This window comes from Pseudorca crassidens, chromosome 7 (genome assembly GCF_039906515.1).
Source record: "Pseudorca crassidens isolate mPseCra1 chromosome 7, mPseCra1.hap1, whole genome shotgun sequence".
In the NCBI taxonomy this organism is placed as follows: domain Eukaryota; kingdom Metazoa; phylum Chordata; class Mammalia; order Artiodactyla; family Delphinidae; genus Pseudorca; species Pseudorca crassidens.
In genome coordinates this window covers 6458567-6476927 of record NC_090302.1, presented here as the reverse complement: position 1 = coordinate 6476927, position 18361 = coordinate 6458567, and the positions used below count along the sequence as shown (strand labels likewise).

Sequence of the window (18361 nt, the reverse complement as noted above, 5' to 3'; positions counted from 1 at the left end):
TCTGCCTGCTGGTGCAGAGGACACGGGTTCAAGCCCTGGTCGGGGAAGATCCCACATGCCATAGAGCGACTAGGCCCGTGCACCACAGCTACTGAGCCTGTGCTCTGGAGCCCGTGAGCCACAGTTGCTGAGCCCATGTGCCGCAACTACTGAAGCCCGTGCGCCTAGAGCCCGTGCTCTGCAACTAAGAGAAGCCACCGCACCACAGAGGAGTATCCCTCACTCACCGCAGCTAGAGAAGGACCGCGCGCAGCAGCAAATATCCAACACAGCCAAAAATAAATAAGTAAATAAAAATTAAAATATATATACATTATTAAAACAAAACAAAACAAAACAGACCCTTCCCAGTACTTCGCTGGTGGTTCAGTGGTTAAGAATCACCTTCCAATTCAGGGGACGTGGGTTCGATCCCTGGTCAGGGAATTAAGATCCCACATGCCGTGGGGCAACTAATCCTGCACGCCACAACTACTGAGCCTGTGCACTCTGGAGCCCACGTGCCACAACTAGAGAGAAGCCCACGCCGCATTGAAAGATCCCGCATGCCACGATGATGCCAGATGCCACATTTAAGACCAAATGCAGCCAAGTAAATCAATCAATAAATAAGAATTGATTAAAAAAAAAAAGGCCCTCCCCCAAAAGTATAAATAAATAATAATAGGAATAAATAAGGGGGACACACAATATATGCAGCAAAAAATTAAGGTGAGAGAATATTATGGGCAACTTTTGGCCACTAAATTTGAAAACCTGGGATGAGATGGATATATTTCTAGAAAAATATAACATACCAGGATCAACCAAAGAAAAAGACAATAAAGGAATTGGATCAGTAGTTAGAAACTCTCCCACAATAAAGGATTACAAAATATTTAAGGAACAGTTAATTTCGTCTCACATATATTATCCAGAGAATAAAGAGCAACACTCCACAACTAAAAAGATGTAAAGCAGGGCTTCCCTGGTGGCGCAGTGGTTGAGAGTCCGCCTGCCGAGGCAGGGGACGCGGGTTCGTGCCCCGGTCCGGGAAGATCCCACATGCCGTGGAGCAGCTGGGGCCGGTGGTCGTGAGCTGTGGCCGCTGAGCCTGCACGTCCGGAGCCTGTGCTCCGCAACGGGAGAGGCCACAACAGTGAGAGGCCCGCGTACCGCAAAAAAAAAAAAGAAGTAAAGCAAACTACAACAGTCAAGAAAGAAAAATGACAGATCAATTTCAATGACTATAGATGCAAAATCTTAAAATGTTAACAAAATAAATTCAGCTCTGTATAAAAAAAAAAATACATCATAACCTAGTTATATTCGTCCGAGGAACGCTAATTTGGTTCAATACAAGAAAATTTAATAATGTAATCTACCCGTTAATGGATTAAAGGAAGCAGAAAAGGTATTTGATGATGTTCAATATTAAGTCAAGCTTTAAAAAAAAACTTGTTGGGGCTTCCCTGGTGGCGCAGTGGTTGAGAGTCCGCCTGCCGACGCAGGGGACGCGGGTTCGTGCCCTGGTCTGGGAAGATCCCACATGCCGCGGAGCAGCTGGGCCCGTGAGCCACGGCCGCTGAGCCTGCGCGTCCGGAGCCTGTGCTCCGCAACGGGAGAGGCCACAACAGTGAGAGGCCCGCATACCGCAAAAAAAAAAACAAAAAACTTGTTGGCAAAATAGAAAAAGAAGGGAAATCCCTTAGCCCGATAAAGGGTATATTATAATCATGCTTAATGGGGAAACATTTGAAGCACCCTCTTTATAATCTAGAACGAGATAAGGAAGTCCACAATAACTGCTACTGCCAGCATAATAGAGGTCGTAACCAGAAGAGCAAGATAAGAGAAATAAATAAAAGACATAAAGATTGAAACAGAAGATATAAGACTGCCATTATTTGCTGGTGTTATGACTGTTCCTACGGAAAACCCCAAAAGAGAAATAAAAAGAGAGTTTAGCAAGCATCTGGCTCTAAAATTAATATATAAAAGTTATGTGTTCTATAGTCCACATGAATTAAGTAAAAAACATAATATCAAATGAAAAAGTCAAGTCACAAGAAAAGAAATGAAAGTATGATTTTCTTTCTATAAAGGTGAAAAGTGCACAAAATTATGAAATAAACTCTTTGGAGATACAGACACCTAAGGTAAAGCTATGAAGAAGCGAGGAGATGATTAACACCAAATTAAGGATAAAGTTTACCTCTAGAGTGAAGAGAAGGATGAAGTTAGGAAGGGAGACTTGAAAGGCAACAATAAGATTTTTATTTCTTAAGATAGGTTGTGGATTAGCAGCTGTTCCCTTTGTTACTATTCTTTACACTGTACATGTGTAGTATACATAATCTTTTTTAAAGAAAAGGCTCTGAGGGCATTCCCTGGCAGTCTAGTGGTTAGGACTCTGTGCTTCCACTTCAGGGGACAGAGGTTCGATCCCTGGTCAGGGAACTAAGATCTCGCAAGCCACGCGGCACAGCCAAAAAAAAAAAAAAAAAAAGTCAAGTACCTTTGTTTAGAGACCAGGAAGGAATGGTGGAGGCTCTGAAAGGTATTTTATTAACCATAGTTGGATGTTTTAATTTTTTTCTCCCACTTCATTTGGTTGTATTTTCAGGTATTTCTACAATGAGCAAGGATAGATAGCTTTTTTTCTAAGACAAGGTCATAATAGTAATGGTTTTTAAAAAGTCTTTCAATAAATAAAAATCATTCCAATTTTACATTTAGAGTAATAAAATATTTGCTACAGAATGCATACCTTTGTGCCAGGCATGTTTCTGGGACACATATACTGATTTTACCTCCTTTAACCCCAAATGTTTTTTTGATAAACTTTGGGTCAATCTACTTTAATGGAATAACATATTAAATACTTCAGGGAATTAATATTTTATGAGAACTTATAACAAATTTACGGTAATTTATAGGTAACTTTACCAGCAAATTAATATATCTTTTGGTAAAGTAAATGTCTCCACTCAAGATCAAATATAGACATTAAGAATGTGTTTTCTAATATATTAGATAATTTTAGAGGAAGGCATGCTAATATATACCTAGGCTTTAAGCAAGGAATCTGGCAGAATTGGGCAATGAATAACTAATTCACACTATTTTCTGAGCAAATTCAACTCCAAATAATCTGGCAAAAGTGAAAGAAATCTGCAAAAAAGCAGGGTTTTTCCCCACTTAAAGCATGAGTCTGTGAATGCCAAAGTAGCCCTGGGCAGTCACGAATGAATACTGTTATTTAATAGCCCAGTTTTGTTTACACTAACACTGATGACTTTTATAAAAAGAAACTTTAACTTCCAGGGAAAAAACACAGAGGGAACCACAGGAAGACACAGTACAAGCTTTATAATAATATTCCTAATTGCCAATACAAGTCCATTTCGGGAAAAGCTTTTGGGAGGACTTTCCAATGCAAGCCTTCGAGTACAACCTGTTATCAACCTGAATGAATCCATTAGAACACAGGCCACTCATGTGAATCTCTTTACCTTTTTAACAGAAGCACTGTAAGCGGCCGAGCTCTTCCAGATGGCACTGGACAGTCTGCTCCAGCTTTTAAGAGGTTGACTTTTTCTTTGAAAAGCCATTAAGAGAGAACCACGGTCTGCGGAAACCACCCCCTAAGGTATGTTCATGGTCTAAGTCTCCGTGTTACCATCCTGATGACTAAATAAATCAACAAACTGCTCAAATCATAACACCGAAGACTCCCCAAATTTTAGATTCTCCCCCTGCCACCCCACCGCCAACATCCCTCCGTTGACACAAAACGAAAATGATCCCAAGTAAAGTGGCCTTTTGTGGTTGCAGCAGAAAGGAGAACTTGGGAACCAGCAGTCTGGGAGGATACGTGATGAACGTTAAAAAGGGAAATGAAAGAAAGACCCTCACTTTCACCTTACCTTTTCAACATCTGCTTTTGTAACATTTATGTCAGCATCCATTTTCTCAAAGTACTGCTGGGCTCGGTCAGCCTCTTTGCAATCCCGCTCAAAACGTCTTTTACTCTAAAAGCAGAGGAAGATGGTGGTGGGGAAAGTAATTTTCAATGAAACCATGAGATTCTTATGAGAAGATGTAATTTTATCGACATCCGCCTGCCCCCCCTCCACCGAAAGCTTTCTTCTCCAAACTGATTTGTTCCGTGTCATCATTTCAGGAAGTTATTTTAAAATCCACATTTATTTCCATCCAAACTGTCTAATCTTTGTTCTTTCCATATGATTTTTAGAAAAAGACTCTGCTTGGACTCTTTTGGGCTTAACATTTTACTTTCAGCAATGATTTCTAGAAACCAGTTAAATTCAAATTATAAAAATCTCTAAAGACAATAAATAGTGTCTCTGTTTTGTACTTGCTGGTTGATTCAAGCTTAAGTTAAATTCAAACGAGAAAATCTATAAAGACATTTCTTGAGAGGTTGGTTTTTCACTTACTGATTCTAGTTGCTTCCAGCAAGTCTCTATGTGCTGCTGTGCCTTCCGTCCGTCATGAAAGTGCTGGAGGGGGGAACACACCCATAATTAGTACCCCCTCTTTCTCATATTAACACTTGAGAAAAGAAAAATTCATCCACTTCAATGATATTTATTTATTTATTTATTTTTATTTTTATTATTTTTTTTGCGGTACGCGGGCCTCTCACTGCTGTGGCCTCTCCCGCTGCAGAGCACAGGCCCCAGACGTGCAGGCTCAACGACCATGGCTCACAGGCCCAGCCGCTCCGCGGCATGTGGGATCTTCCCGGACCGGGGCACGAACCCGTGTCCCCTGCATCGGCAGGCGGACTCTCAACCACTGCGCCACCAGGGAAGCCCAACTTCAATGATATTTAAATATTGACTATCTAGCATGTGCATGCCAGAGAAATTTAAGAGTTAAAAAATAAATGGGAAATGAAAACAGTAATAGTCAAGAGTTGACTTTCAAACTTTAGCTATAATAATACTGAATGCTAAGACTTACATACACCACTTGTAAAAATGACAGGAATGTTTTAAGACAGCAATCACTTTGATCTTTATTTTTCATTGCTTTGAGATGTAATTCATATACCAAAAGGTTCACCCATTGACATTGTTCAATTCAATGGATTTTAGTATAGTCACAAAATAGGCAACCCTCACCGATTTTAGAACATTTTTATCACCCCCCAAAAAAACGTCGTACCTCTTAGCTGTCACCCGCCATCCTCCCCAGCCCTAGGCCACCACCACACCACTTCCTGTCTATATAGATTTGCTTATTCTGGAAGTTTCATATGAATGCAATCGTACTATATGATGTCTTTTGTGACTGACATCATGCCTTCATTATTTCATAATGTTCACTTAGCCTAATGTTTTCAAGGTTTATCCACGTGAGCACATGTATCGGTACTTTATTCTTTTTTATTGCGGCGTGATATCTCTTTGGGTGACTATACCACATTTTGTTGGTCCATTCACCAGCTAATGGGCATTTGGTTTTTCCCAGTTTGGGGCTATTATGAATAATGCAGCTGCAAACATCTGTATAAGTTTTGTGTGGATAGATGTTTCCATTACTTAGATTTTCTTAAAACTTAAAATTCATCTCCCTGCCATCTGCAAAGGCCCTGAGGCAGGTATGCGCTTGGTGTTGACCATCAAGGACACCAGAGGGCCAGACCAAAGTGAACCTCAAGAATATGAGGAGATGGGGTCAGAGAAGAAAGGGGCAGCCTGTGCAGGGTCTCGTAGGGTTTTTGTATGAATGAGCGGGGGATCTGTAAATGCCGTAAAGGAAGGTTCCAGGTGGGAGTCTCTCTCCAACCCTGGAAATGATGGAGATTTGGACCATGGGGTAGCAGTGCAGGTGGTGACAGAGGCTCAGATTCTGGCTGTCCTTTGATCAGGAAAACGACTAGGATTTGCTGGCGAATCAGATCAGAGGTGGGCTGTGAGATACGGAGGGGTCCGAGTGATTCCAAGGTTGTTCAGACTTGCATGGACTACGTGAACAGAAGCCCTTGCCCTCTGGTTCTGTTAGATTTGCCACGGAGAGGGTTCTGGCATATCAGAGGGCGTGAATTTCTATCTGCAGCTTTCCCTCGCTAGGATGCCAGGGGCTGGCCAGGTCCTTTGACCAAAGGCCACAGCTCCTGTCAGGCAGCACCTCTGCAGCTGATCTCTGAAGTTCCTTCAAGGCTGCCTTGCCCTTTGAGACCCAGGGCCACGGCCGCTCCCCACCAATGATTAGCCTGGGGGTACCACTCCATCCCTCACTGCTTTTCCTGAGCCCTTTCCACAAGTGGTAAATGCTCCTTTTAATAAATGGCCTTCCCTCAATGACTAGGCTTGAATGTGCTGTCTGTTTTCTGGCCGCCGAGGTAAGCACGGCTGGGAAGGGTGTGCTGTAGAGAAGGCACGGTGACAGGGGGACAGGCACAGACAGGTCCCCTCGGTACAGCCTCAGAGCCTTCTCTCTCAGTCGTCAGCGCCTATGGCTTAGCCAAGTCACAAAAGGTAGCTGACTCCTGGGAGGCCAGGGAGGAGGAGACAAAATCAGATTTTTTTTTTTTAAGAACAGTGCTCCTTTATAAGGGAATGTTTTCTTGTCTCTCTTCTGAGGTCACGTTTCACCATGTTAAGCGCCTCTTGACAGCAAGGTTTATCCATCGAGCAATTTTTTGGTCTAGAGGAGCCCCGTGGGGCTTCATTTTTCAAGTCTCATAATAGACACAGGGATAGGACCGAAAAGAAATGGAGTCGAAGGTGGGAATAAACAAGCAAGAAAGGATTGGGCTTCGGGAGGAGTAAGGTGAGCTGAGAGCAGAGTTAGGGAGCTTTGGAGGAAGTACAGGTTTTCTGAAAGCCACATGTATCATTTTAAAGAAGGATGGAAGGAAGGAGGGAGGGAGGGCCTGGGGAGGTAGGGGGGCAGGAGGCTCCGGAGGGAGACCAAGGCTCAGCTGTGCCGCTCGGCCCTGAGAGTCCCTCGTCATTGTCCCAAACAGCCCAGAGGACCAGCCCCATTTCCTAAGCAGGTCCCCTGTGTTCTGCAGTTTGCAGAAAAGATACCTCCATTCCCCCAAATCTTACTTTGAGATTCAAAGACAGACACAAAAAGAGAAAGGAAAGCTCGGCACTCAATTCAGAGCTGGGCTCTAAGCTTCCGCTCCAGCTCGACAGCAACTCTGAAATGAATGTTTTCACAAAAGGAAAGCTCCCTCACAGCCAGGGCCGTCCTGATGGAGAGGAAACGCACACAAAGAATATGGAGAAGTGACGGACGCGGCACAGGAAAGGTGGACTGGGCTCTACTAGCAAAGGGACCTTCTCTGAAGACAACAGTGTTCCAAAAAAGGTCATGTTTTTGGAAGCATGAAGGATGATTTTTATTGAAAATCTACTGCATAGTAAACTCTCTTGTCACTTCTTCATTCCAAGGTTCAAAAATAAATATGAATTTATTTTTCAAGCACGGTGTGGACCTTGCTTGATGCTACTGGTGAGCTTTTTGCCAGGATGGACTCCTGTCACAACACACCCCGTGACACCACAATTCGGCGGAACCGAAACAATTATCTGAGAACTACACCTGTGATTGCATTTCATGTAGCTTAAGGAAAAAAATCTATATGTCACTGATTTTCCTTCCAGTCTTTCTTGCCTAGTATGTGTTCCTCCCAAATGGATTTGCCTACAACACACAAAAACAACCTTGTGCTGCCTGATCCCTTAGGAAACTAATGGATGGAACAAAAGCCCTTCTGACCGTTCTGAGCATCCCATGACCTAAATAGCAGCGGCCCTTTGTCACCAGCTCCATCTTCCCTCCTTTAATCGGAGAAGCTATCTTAACAGTTACCAAGTTAAACAAACCAACCAGCTTGCCAGATGTGTTTGTTGTTTATTAACAAACAATGGTCAAACATTTCTTCGCTGGGCAGATAGCAAGTGTGGATCTAAAAAGTGCGTCTCCAAGCTCTAAATAAAGAGGAATTGTTCTCTAGAAAAAGATAATAAGCACTTCTTTTGGAGGCACGGAGTGAAGTCATCACAGCTCTTTTCTCCTATCAGAGGAGAGACAGGAAATGCCATCTCTAGAGACCCAGAAAAATGCTCTTTGCTTTCTCCGGTAATAAGATACTTTAGTTTCTCTTCAAACATAATAATAGACCTTTTAAAAATGCCTGATGGTATCTGGGGTGACAGTTAAACTTACTTTCATTTCAACTTTTTGGTTGAACCTTAAAAATATACAGGTAAAATCTATACAAATAAAATCAGCCTTGAAAAATTTTTTAGAAATTTCCTGGGGACCAGGGGTAGCTGAAATAAAAAATCACAGGGAACCTAAAATAGGCAAGCATTAACTTAAAGTAAAATGACAATGACAAAGCTTCCAAGGAGATTTTTCTGCACTGCAAGAAATCATATTTAGGCTGAATAGACAAACGGTGAGAATGTTTATTATTCACATGTTACAATTAGGTACAACAGCTGCTCATTTTACTATATACATATAATCTATCATTAATTTTTAAAACTACATCTACAAAAGCAAAATATGGCATTGATGTTGAGAACAGCCACTTCAAAAAAGAAAGTGGAAAAAAAAAACAATAAACACTCAACTACGGACAGTCAGCCATCTGGAATTTTAAATAAAACTCAGATTCCACAGATGAAAACAAAGGAACACAAAAACTTGAAAAGGCCAAGAGAAAAGGAGCTACCAGAAAATATGTCTGTGACAAATATTAGAATTTCCTCAAAACCTACGATGTGGTGAGTTTGAGTACTAGCAGCTTCTAAGCCTGACTCAGGATTAATTAACGTAGCGATAAATCTGTGTGTGTAGATCTTTATGTGGACCGTGTAGGAAAGCTGTGAAGCATCTTCAGACCTCCTCAAGGGAGCATTCTGTCACCTCACTGAAGTCCCAAACCATAAACCCAGAAACGTTCCTGACAGGAGTTGCATTCTGCTTTTCTTCAGTAAGGCCTGTTTCCCCCAAATTCATTTATAATAAAAATATCTTCTCAATGAACTTGTTTAAAGTTCCTAAAACTGCCTGCCTCCCCGTGCCATGTTTTCAGTTATTTAACTTCCCCCGTAACACTGACCATCCAGGCACTGGGCAACCCCCCCCGCCGCCCCCCCCCCCTGCCCCCGCCGAGTCCAGGTCCAGGTCCAGCAGCCCTGGCCAGGTTTCCTTCATCCCCTCTCCTGCTGTGCCCTTACCCCACCGACTCTCTTATTCTCATGCTGGCTTTTACTCCCCAGAACTCTCCCCACATCCACACTTTTTTTTTTTCTTGGCTTTGCCGTGCAGCTTGTGGGAACTTAGTTCCCTGACCAGGGACAAAACCCCAGGCCTCGGCAGTGCGAGCACTGAGTCCTAACCACTGGACCGCCAGGGAATTCCCCACAACCACACTTTTTACCTAGACTCCAGTAGTCTTTTTTAAACTGTTCTTCAAAAGGATCCCTTCTTTCACATCCCTTAAAATTCTAATTCCTCTGAGGAATCCCGATTAACTCAGGATGAAAGGATCTTCAAATGATCAGTATTAAGCAGCAAATGACTCAGATTCCTCACTTGATCTCTTCCAAGGGTATGAAACTGTTCTTCCAAACCAAAACAAGGAAAATCGCCCTTAATAAGGATTTTAGGTAGAGTGCGAGGTTGATGGGTGAAACTTTCGGGACAGTAATCCTTCCTTGGGCTGAAAGATCTTAAAATCTAACTCAAATCGTTCACTCAACAGGTGTTAATTCCACACCCACATGTGCAGGGTGTTGCTTTACTTGTGAATAAAACAAAGCCCCTTTCCTAGTGAAATAGTGGACACAGCAGTAAGAGAAAGAGGGTAAGGAACTAAAGAGGACTGGTGTGGGTGCAGGCAGCATTTAGATAGGGCAGTCTGGGAGGATGCTTGAGCAGAGACTTGAATAAAGTGTAGGAGTGAAATTGCAAAGTTCTCGGAAACACCCTTCCAAGCAGCAGGAACAGCTAATGCAGATGCTTTGAAGTGGGAAAGGGCTTGGTGTATCCAAGGAACAGCTAGAAGCCAGTGCAATTAGACTGAAAGGAAGGATAAGGCAGAAGAAGGCAAGGGCTAGACCGTGGACAGCCTCCCAAGCCACATGAGCACAATGGAAAGCTACTGGAAATTTTAAGAAGGGAAGGGACATGGTCTGATTTGCACGATCACAAGGTTGCGCTGGCTGCTGTATGGAGAATGGACTGAATGGGGGCAGGAGGTGCAGGGGGACCAGGCAGGAGGATGGGGACCACCTGCCTAAGGATGAGCTGGTGGTGGAGATGGAGATGGGGGGCTGGATCATGGACCATGGGGCAAGCCTGGAAGCAGAGATGAGTTAAAAATAAAAGGCTTAGGACAGTCCTCCAGATGAGAGATGATGAGAGACTAGATGTGGTGAGAAGTGTTTGGATTCAGAACAGTTACTGAAGGGGGAGCCGACAGGACTTGACATTAGACAGAAGATGGGGCATAAGGGAAAAGTAAGTCCTGGGTGCCCCACGTTTTTGGCCAGACCAACTGGGTTAAAAAGGACTGCCATTCACAGATGGCAGGAATTGCAGTTTGGAATGGGGCATGATAAAGGATATACTTGGGGAATCCAAAGTTTGTTTTGGACAGGTTGACAGGGCCACCGCATTGCACTTTCACACTATTGCCGGGCTCCAGGGCCTCTGCTGACAGCAGTGTAGACATGGGTGATGGGTGATGCTATACCGGACATTTAAGGGGAGATGACTGGATATAGGAGAGTCAGGTGAGATACACCACAGTAGTCAAGAAATTCTCATACTTTTTAGAAGAAAAAGAAGGTCTCATTCTAACTTACAGGGGGGAAATACAAAACCCAAAGTCACATTTCAAATCCAAGAAATCAAGGACAGAATTTAAGGATCCTGATAATTAAGTATGTTACCCCATAAATGAGAAAATAAAATTTCTTTGGTTCACCCGGCCAATGGTTTTGCAGTGACAGAACCACAGTGGGGACAGGGTGTTAATTAATTGAGTGCCGCTATCACATGTTCTTTGAAAACAAAGAGAACAGAACAAAACAAAATACACCTTCTAGACATACATTAAACCAGGGGATATAAGTGGGTGCTGTATAAGCGTGACACGCAGAAGACCAACAACTTTTATAGGGTTTCCCGCTTTTTGATTTATTTAAATAAATGCAGTAACACCAGTAAGGAAGAACAGCTCTTTAGACCCGCTGCTTCTTTTCCAGATCATGAAATCTAAGATCTGCCTTGCTTTTCTGTGTTTTCTTCCTACAGGTTCTGGCTTTATAACAGAGTATCCACAGTTGAATCTCAATAGGACTGAATAAATCAAAAACAGATTTGCAATTAGCTTGGTCATATAGATAAGCTCCTTTTCCTTTTTGCTTTCCTTCATGCTAAGTTTTGTCTCTTTGCTATCATCTCTTATAAAAACATGTTCTAGGGAGTGCCCTGGTGGTCCAGTAGTTAGGATTCAACACTTTCACTGCCGTGGCCCAGGTCAGGAAACTGAGATCCCACAAGCTGCGTGGCACAGTGCAGCCAAAAAACAAACCAACCAACAAAGACCAACCAAAAAACCAAAACATGTTCTAAACATATTAGAGTCAGTCTGGGCTGCAGAACTGCCTTGTAGGAAATTAAGCCCCTTCGTAAGTTTCATAAATAGGATATAGCCAATACCTAAACTTTTAAATGTGTGGCTTTTATTTTATTTATTTATTTTAAAATTTTATTTATTTGTGGCTGAGTTGGGTCTTTGTTGCTGCACATGGGCCTTCTCTAGTTACAGCAAGCAGGGGCTACTCTTCGTTGTGGTGCGCGGGCTTCTCATTGCAGTGGCTTCTCTTGTTGTGGAGCACGGGCTCTAGGCACACGGGCTTCAGTAGTTGTGGCACATGGGCTTCAGTAGTTGTGGCTCGCGGGCTCAGTAGCTGTGGCGCACGGGCTTAGTTGTTCCGCGGCACGTGGGATCTTCCCGGACCAGGGCTCAAACTCGTGTCCCCTGCATTGGCAGGCAGATTCTTAACCACTGTGTAAATGTGTGGCTTTTAGTATCCACTTTTAAACATTTCCAAAATCTTGGGGGAAATTTTCATATTGTCAATTCTCAGTAATGTGGGGTCTTGCAAGCATTATCTGAGATTTATAAAAATTTTTAGTGAGTCACTGAAGGTATAATTATTTCCTCCAGAACTCTTCAGATAACCATTGCCAAAAAGTGATTCTGCTCCTGGCCAACATTTCGTAATCAAGCGTTCCTTCCACCTGCCAGGAGAAATGTAGTTGGAGGTTCCAGTAAATGTTGGCTGGAACCTCGCATTCCCCTCCTGGAGCTATAAATTCCCATAAATCCCTCATACGTGGTTAGTGGTGACCACTGCAGATAATCTTACACAGACTCAAAGGTTGGAGCTGAACCTCTCTCTCTAAAATTCTTTAATAACTTGATTCAGAGTGCAAAAATTGCTCGTAAGAGCATATCTATAATAGTTCTTTCAGAGGAATCTATCTGATAGCAACTCTGAATTACCCACATCTCAGATAAGCCAATTCACACCCATGTTGATCCTTTCAGCAACTTGGGAATCTCATCTTTTCTTCTTTTAAAGACCATCAATCTCACAAATGGCCAAAGTTTAACCAAGAACCATGAATCTGGTCTGCTTTGACCTCATAGTCTCATTTCTGGGAATTTAGCTTGGAGAAATAGTCCCCACCCCACACACAAAGCAAACAGCTACAGAAGTAAAGAATTCATGGCAGTATGATTTTATATAAATCATATATAAACCAGCTAAATAACTAAATAAATAATCAGAAACCACTAATAGCCTATGATCAAGCAATAATTAGTTAAGTGAATTATGTGTTAGAATAATACGTAGCCACTAAAATTCTAATTATGAAAACTATATATTTTCATGTAGAAACATATAAAGTGTTTATGATATTGAATGGGGAATAAAGAAAAACAAATTATACCTATACTAGGACTAATACTCTTAAATATTATATGTGTATTATATCCATATATAGAGGATATCAGTACTTCTCTATATAAATAACTATCTATATATCTATAAATGACATCCAGAAGGAAACTTGGAAAAATGATGCTTTTGATTGATAAGGATTGTGAGTTTTTGTTCTTTAATTCAGAGTTTTAGTAACATTCTTTAAAAACTTTGGTAACTAATCAATGAATCACAGCAACTCCCCTTAAAAAGGGAAAGTAAATAAAAGAAACAGACGTTCTTATTGTATGTGGTCAGCTTAAAGAGATGAGGAATCTTGTACTTCCTGTAAGAACGGTCACTGTGTACTTTGACTTATATTCACCCCAAGGACTGGCCACTGAGTCCATTACCTCTAAAGAGAAGGTGAACATCTTGCCAAAAATACAGTTGCCTTAAGTGGAGCCCATGAGGTGAAGAAATTAAGAGCCCCCCTCCTCTCAGGCTTCCAGGAGTGTTGGTGTTTCCTAATGAGAACTGCTGCTGGCTTGAACACCAGGCTTTGGAAAGAATCTCAACGGCTGTGCTCTTGCAAATGGCAAGTCAGAGCTCTCTTTTAAAGAACTTCCTTTTACAAAATCAACATATTCTCATCAAAACGAGCAAACGGATTTTTGTGTGTCAGGACCAACACTGGTTATTTATAATATTATGTGAGTGAGCTGCATTGTAATAGGAGAACATAGCATATGTGGAAACTGCTATATAAAAATCATATTTTCTCAAGTCTACAAATAACAAATGCTGGAGAGGGTGTGGAGAAAAGGGAACCCTCCTACTCTGCTGGTGGGAATGTAAGCTGGTGCAGCCATTATGGAAAACAGTATGGAAGTTCCTCAGAAAACTAAAAATAGAACTACCATATGATCCAGCAATTCCACTCCTGGGCATATACCGGGACAAAACTGTAATTCAAAAAGATACACGCACCCCTATGTTCACAGCAACACTATCCACAATAGCCAAAACATGGAAACAACCTAAATGTCCATCAACAGATGAATGGATAAAGAAGATGTGATACATATATACAATGGAATACTACTCAGCCATAAAAAAGAACGAAATAATGCCATCTGCAGCAGCATGGATGGACCTAGAGATTATCATACTAAGTGAAGTAAGTCAGACAGAGAAAAACAAATATCATATGAAATCGCTTATATGAGGAATCTAAAATACGGCACAAATGAACCTATCTACAAAACAGAAACAGACTCACAGACATAGAGAATGAAGCCAGGGATGGGGGGGCAGGGGTGGTGTGGTGGGGAGGGAGAGGGATGGACTGGGAGTTTGGGGTTTAGTAGATGCAAACTATTACATTTAGAATGGATAAACAACAAGGTCCTACTGTATAGCACAGGGAACTATATCCAATCTCCTGGGATAAACCATAATGGAAAAGAATTTTTTTTTTATGTTGACAAAGTCTTTTCACGCTTTTTTTTTTTGGCCTCACCACGCGGCATGTGGGATCTTAGTTCCCCGACCAGGGGTCAAACCTGTGCCCCCTGCTGTGGAAGCGCAGAGTCTTAACCACTGGACCACCAGGGAAGTCCCAAAAGAAATGTATATATACGTGTGTGTAACTGAGTCACTTTGTTGTACAGCAGAGACTGGCATAACATTGTAAATCAACTATACTTCAATAAAAAATAAAATAAATTAAAAAAAATCATCCTTTCTCCCAAAAACATGAACAAGTACTATCCTATTTTACTTTTAAGACTTCAAGAGTTTTTAAAATTAATTTTTATTGGAGTATAGTTGATTTACAATGTTGTGTTAGCTTCTGCTGTACTGCAAAGTGAATCAGTTATACCTTTAAGACTTTAAGCTTTTGTTTACGATCAAACAGCTGGCCCAGGAGCATGATATGGCCTCAGAGGCAAGGAGAATATCCATCTCTCCCACTATGTTACTGTCTTCTACTTCCTTTCAAATCCATTCAAAAAAGGAAGGAAACCTCATCTTTTGCTTGGTGAGCTATTTCTCACCAGGCACTCTTGTTAGAGATTCATCTATCGAAACATCGCAAAATCTATATGAAAAATAATTTTCTACTCGTATTCTGAACTGAACTTGGAAATCCTCTCTATATGCAGTAACAAGATCCAGCAGTAATCCTGTAAATTCTAAATCGTCCCTTTGGGCAGGGAGGATTTCGCCACTGTATCAAATGGCCCAAAATGTATTAGGCTGACGGTTAAGAATGGTACTTAAGCAAGGCACTATTTCTAGTCAGCCATGAGAAACAGTAACTCGACCTAAAATTTTAAAAGCGGCTTGTTTTCAATGCCGTCAGCCAATTCAACATTTTTTAGACTGGTCCTGTTATGGACAATATTGTTAGGACATATGGTCACAAGGAGACCTGTATCTGCTCCTGTTTTCTGTAATAAACCCTGTCAAACCCTTTCTGGAGTAGAAAGGAGATTCTGTATTGAGAAACAGAATGACCTGATGGAAGGTACCAGATATGCAGTGCCTATACATCAATACACAGAGTGGTGCTAGGTGGTTTGTACCTGTCTTCTTGCGATCCTCCCCTGAACTCGGGAAGGTGGTTTATAATAATCAGCCTCAGTTACAGATGCAGAACTGGCTGCTCAGAGAGTTATATAACCTGCCTACGGTTTCCTAGCTGGTGGGGCTACCGGAGTCCTGAGTGGGTTTGTTGACTGCAGAGCCTGGGTCCTTTCCTCTCCTCCCTGACGGCCGGGAGCTGCGGCTCTCTGGACATACTGCTGATTGAGGCCCTCCTCTCCTCTGAAGAAGATCTGAAGTTCACTGTCAGCCCTTCATGGTCCCGCATCGAAGCAGCAACTGGATTTGACCCCAGAAGAGCTGGATTTGGGCTCTCGCTCTGTTGTGGCCCTTCTGCTGATAATTACCATCACCAGAAAGTGGAAACCATCACATTCTACTGTGGTTTTGACAGTCATCCTTATGAAAATTAGATCACTTACTAAGAAAAGTCAGGGTAGCCAAAGGTGAAAGGTTGCAAGGAGAAACACTGCATAGTATGAGATGATCTCAAGGAGCCCTTTCTACAGCTGACTGCTGATGGAGACCTTCACACCAGTCAGCCCAGCATCCTGGGGTGTAAGATCCAGAAAATAACCCAGTGGGAACCAGAGCATGTGTGTGACTGTGCGCTGCCCTGAGACGTGGGCTGCCTGGTAGCAAAATGTAAGATAATGAGCACAATGTATAAGATAACGGCCCTCCCCCCCCCCAGGGATGCTGTGAGGATAGAAGTCAGTTATTATAACCTGTAAAAACGAACACTTGAGGGGCTTCTCTGTGGCGCAGTGGTTGAGAGTCCGCCTGCCGATGCAGGGGACACGGGTTCGTGCCCCGGTCCGGGAAGATCCCACATGCCGCAGAGCGGCTGGGCCCGTGAGCCATGGCCACTGCACGTCCAGAGCCTGTGCTCCGCAACGGGAGAGGCCACAACAGTGAGAGCCCCGCGTACCGCAAAAAAAAAAACAAAAAACAAAAACGAACACTGGAGGCCAAACAGTTAAATATCCAATATTATGAGAGTAATTTTAGAAATCAGAGAACATCAACACAATGCCACATCATGCAGTCATTCAAAATAACGGTAGCTATTACCCACATAATAAGCAAAGCAGAAATGCTCATGATGCGTGATATTAAAACACCACAAATGTACTTACTGATATTCTTTCTAGAATTTTAAAAGGTTTCACAATTTCTTAAATTTTCATCTCAACAGAATTACAAAAGGCTTTAAGACAGCATACTGTTTACAGCTCCTCTCAACAGAACATCTGACTCAGAGAAGTGTACGTGTAATTCCCCTTAAAATAAAAGGAACACTGTGCATTGCAAGATATTATTTAACCTGTGTCTGCACCACCTATAATTTACTCATTAAATTTCTATAATTTTTTATTAAAAAAGAAAAAGAATTCAAAGTACAGACATGACAGACTGTAAAAAAGACATGATTACCAGTGAGTAAATAAAACAGAAGGACACAATCATAACATAGCAAAGAAATACAAGGATCTGCAACTAGTAGAACAAAGTCTAACTGAGAACTAAGCTATGTCGAAAAAGGCTGCTTCTACTTCTCAATTCTTTCTTTCACTCCAAGAGTATTGATCGAGAGCCTGCTTTGTGCCACACTGGGCACCGTTCCAGGGACTGAGAATACAACAGTGGACAAGAAAATTCTTGCCCTAGTGGAGCTTACAGCGTGGGGTGAAAGAAAAACAAACAAGTAAATACATAAAATGTTAGATGCTGGTTAAGTACTAAAGAAAAATAAAGCAGGGGGACGTGGTAGAAATGGGGTGGAGAAGGTGGGGGGACTTTGTAATTTTAAATAAGGTAAACAAGATAGACCTCCATGAGATGATATTCCTGAGAAAGAAGTCAGGAAGTGAGTTCTGCAGATACCTGGGGGAAAAGCTTACCAAGGTGAGAAAGGCCAGTGCAAAGGCCCTGGGGCAGGATCGCACAGGGTAAGAAGGCCACGTGGTTGGAGGAAGAGAATTCAAAAAAAGTAGGCGGAGGCCAAGTTATGTGGGCTTCACATTTCATGATTCACTCCAGAAATACAATTAATGATTGCTACTAAGGTAAATACGCAGAGTTTTTGTTTAGGGTGTTGGCTAAAATGCTAAACTGTATGAGTGAAGGAAGGTCAGCAAGAGACACAAGCCACTGACCAAAGTAACAAATAAGAAGAAGGTATAAACTTTGCAAGGTCAAGGGAAAGTCAGGAACCAGGGAAGTAGTCCAGCATCGTGTTCAGATTTACTGTGTTTACTTTATGATTATATTAGGTATTTTGCTTAATTCCAAACCTTAATATTCTGTTTCACTTCTTCCTTTCCATCATATAAAAGAAAAGCTCTCCTTTTCTTATAAAAGACCAGTCTCCATGGTGTATAGATACTGTCACCGAATTGGAGCTCTGGTGCAGGGTTTCTCAGCCCCTATGGACATTTTGGACCAGGTAATTCTTTGTCGTGGAGGCTGTTCTTTGTGTTATAGGATGTTTAGCAGCACCTTTGGGTTCTACCCACTAGATGCCAGTAGCAACCCCCAGCTATAATGCCCCTCACAACCAAAAATGTCTCCAGACATTGACAAATGTTTGCTGGGGCGGGGAGCAAAATTGTGCCTGCTTGGTAATCACTGCTTTAATGTGAACAGATAAAAACATCGGCTCAGTGTATTAACTCTTTTTGTAATTCAATGGGTTGATCCTAAGGCATATATCTCTTCCTAACTTCTAAACATACCCACAGCTATTTGCTACATATTTATAGTTCAGA

General features: G+C 42.1%; 1 protein-coding gene across 19 annotated transcripts in view; it reads right to left on the bottom strand.

Annotated features, from left to right (window-relative positions):
- Nucleotides 1-18361, bottom strand: part of FNBP1 (formin binding protein 1) — a 140406-nt gene that overhangs the window by 56690 nt on the left and 65355 nt on the right. For all 19 annotated transcript variants that reach the window (XM_067742965.1, XM_067742963.1, XM_067742964.1 and 16 more), the window contains 2 exons: nucleotides 4443-4505; nucleotides 3909-4013 (listed from right to left, as the gene is read on the bottom strand). In XM_067742965.1, coding sequence (XP_067599066.1) covers nucleotides 3909-4013; nucleotides 4443-4505 — 168 coding nt within the window. The remainder of the gene's footprint in view (nucleotides 1-3908; nucleotides 4014-4442; nucleotides 4506-18361) is intronic.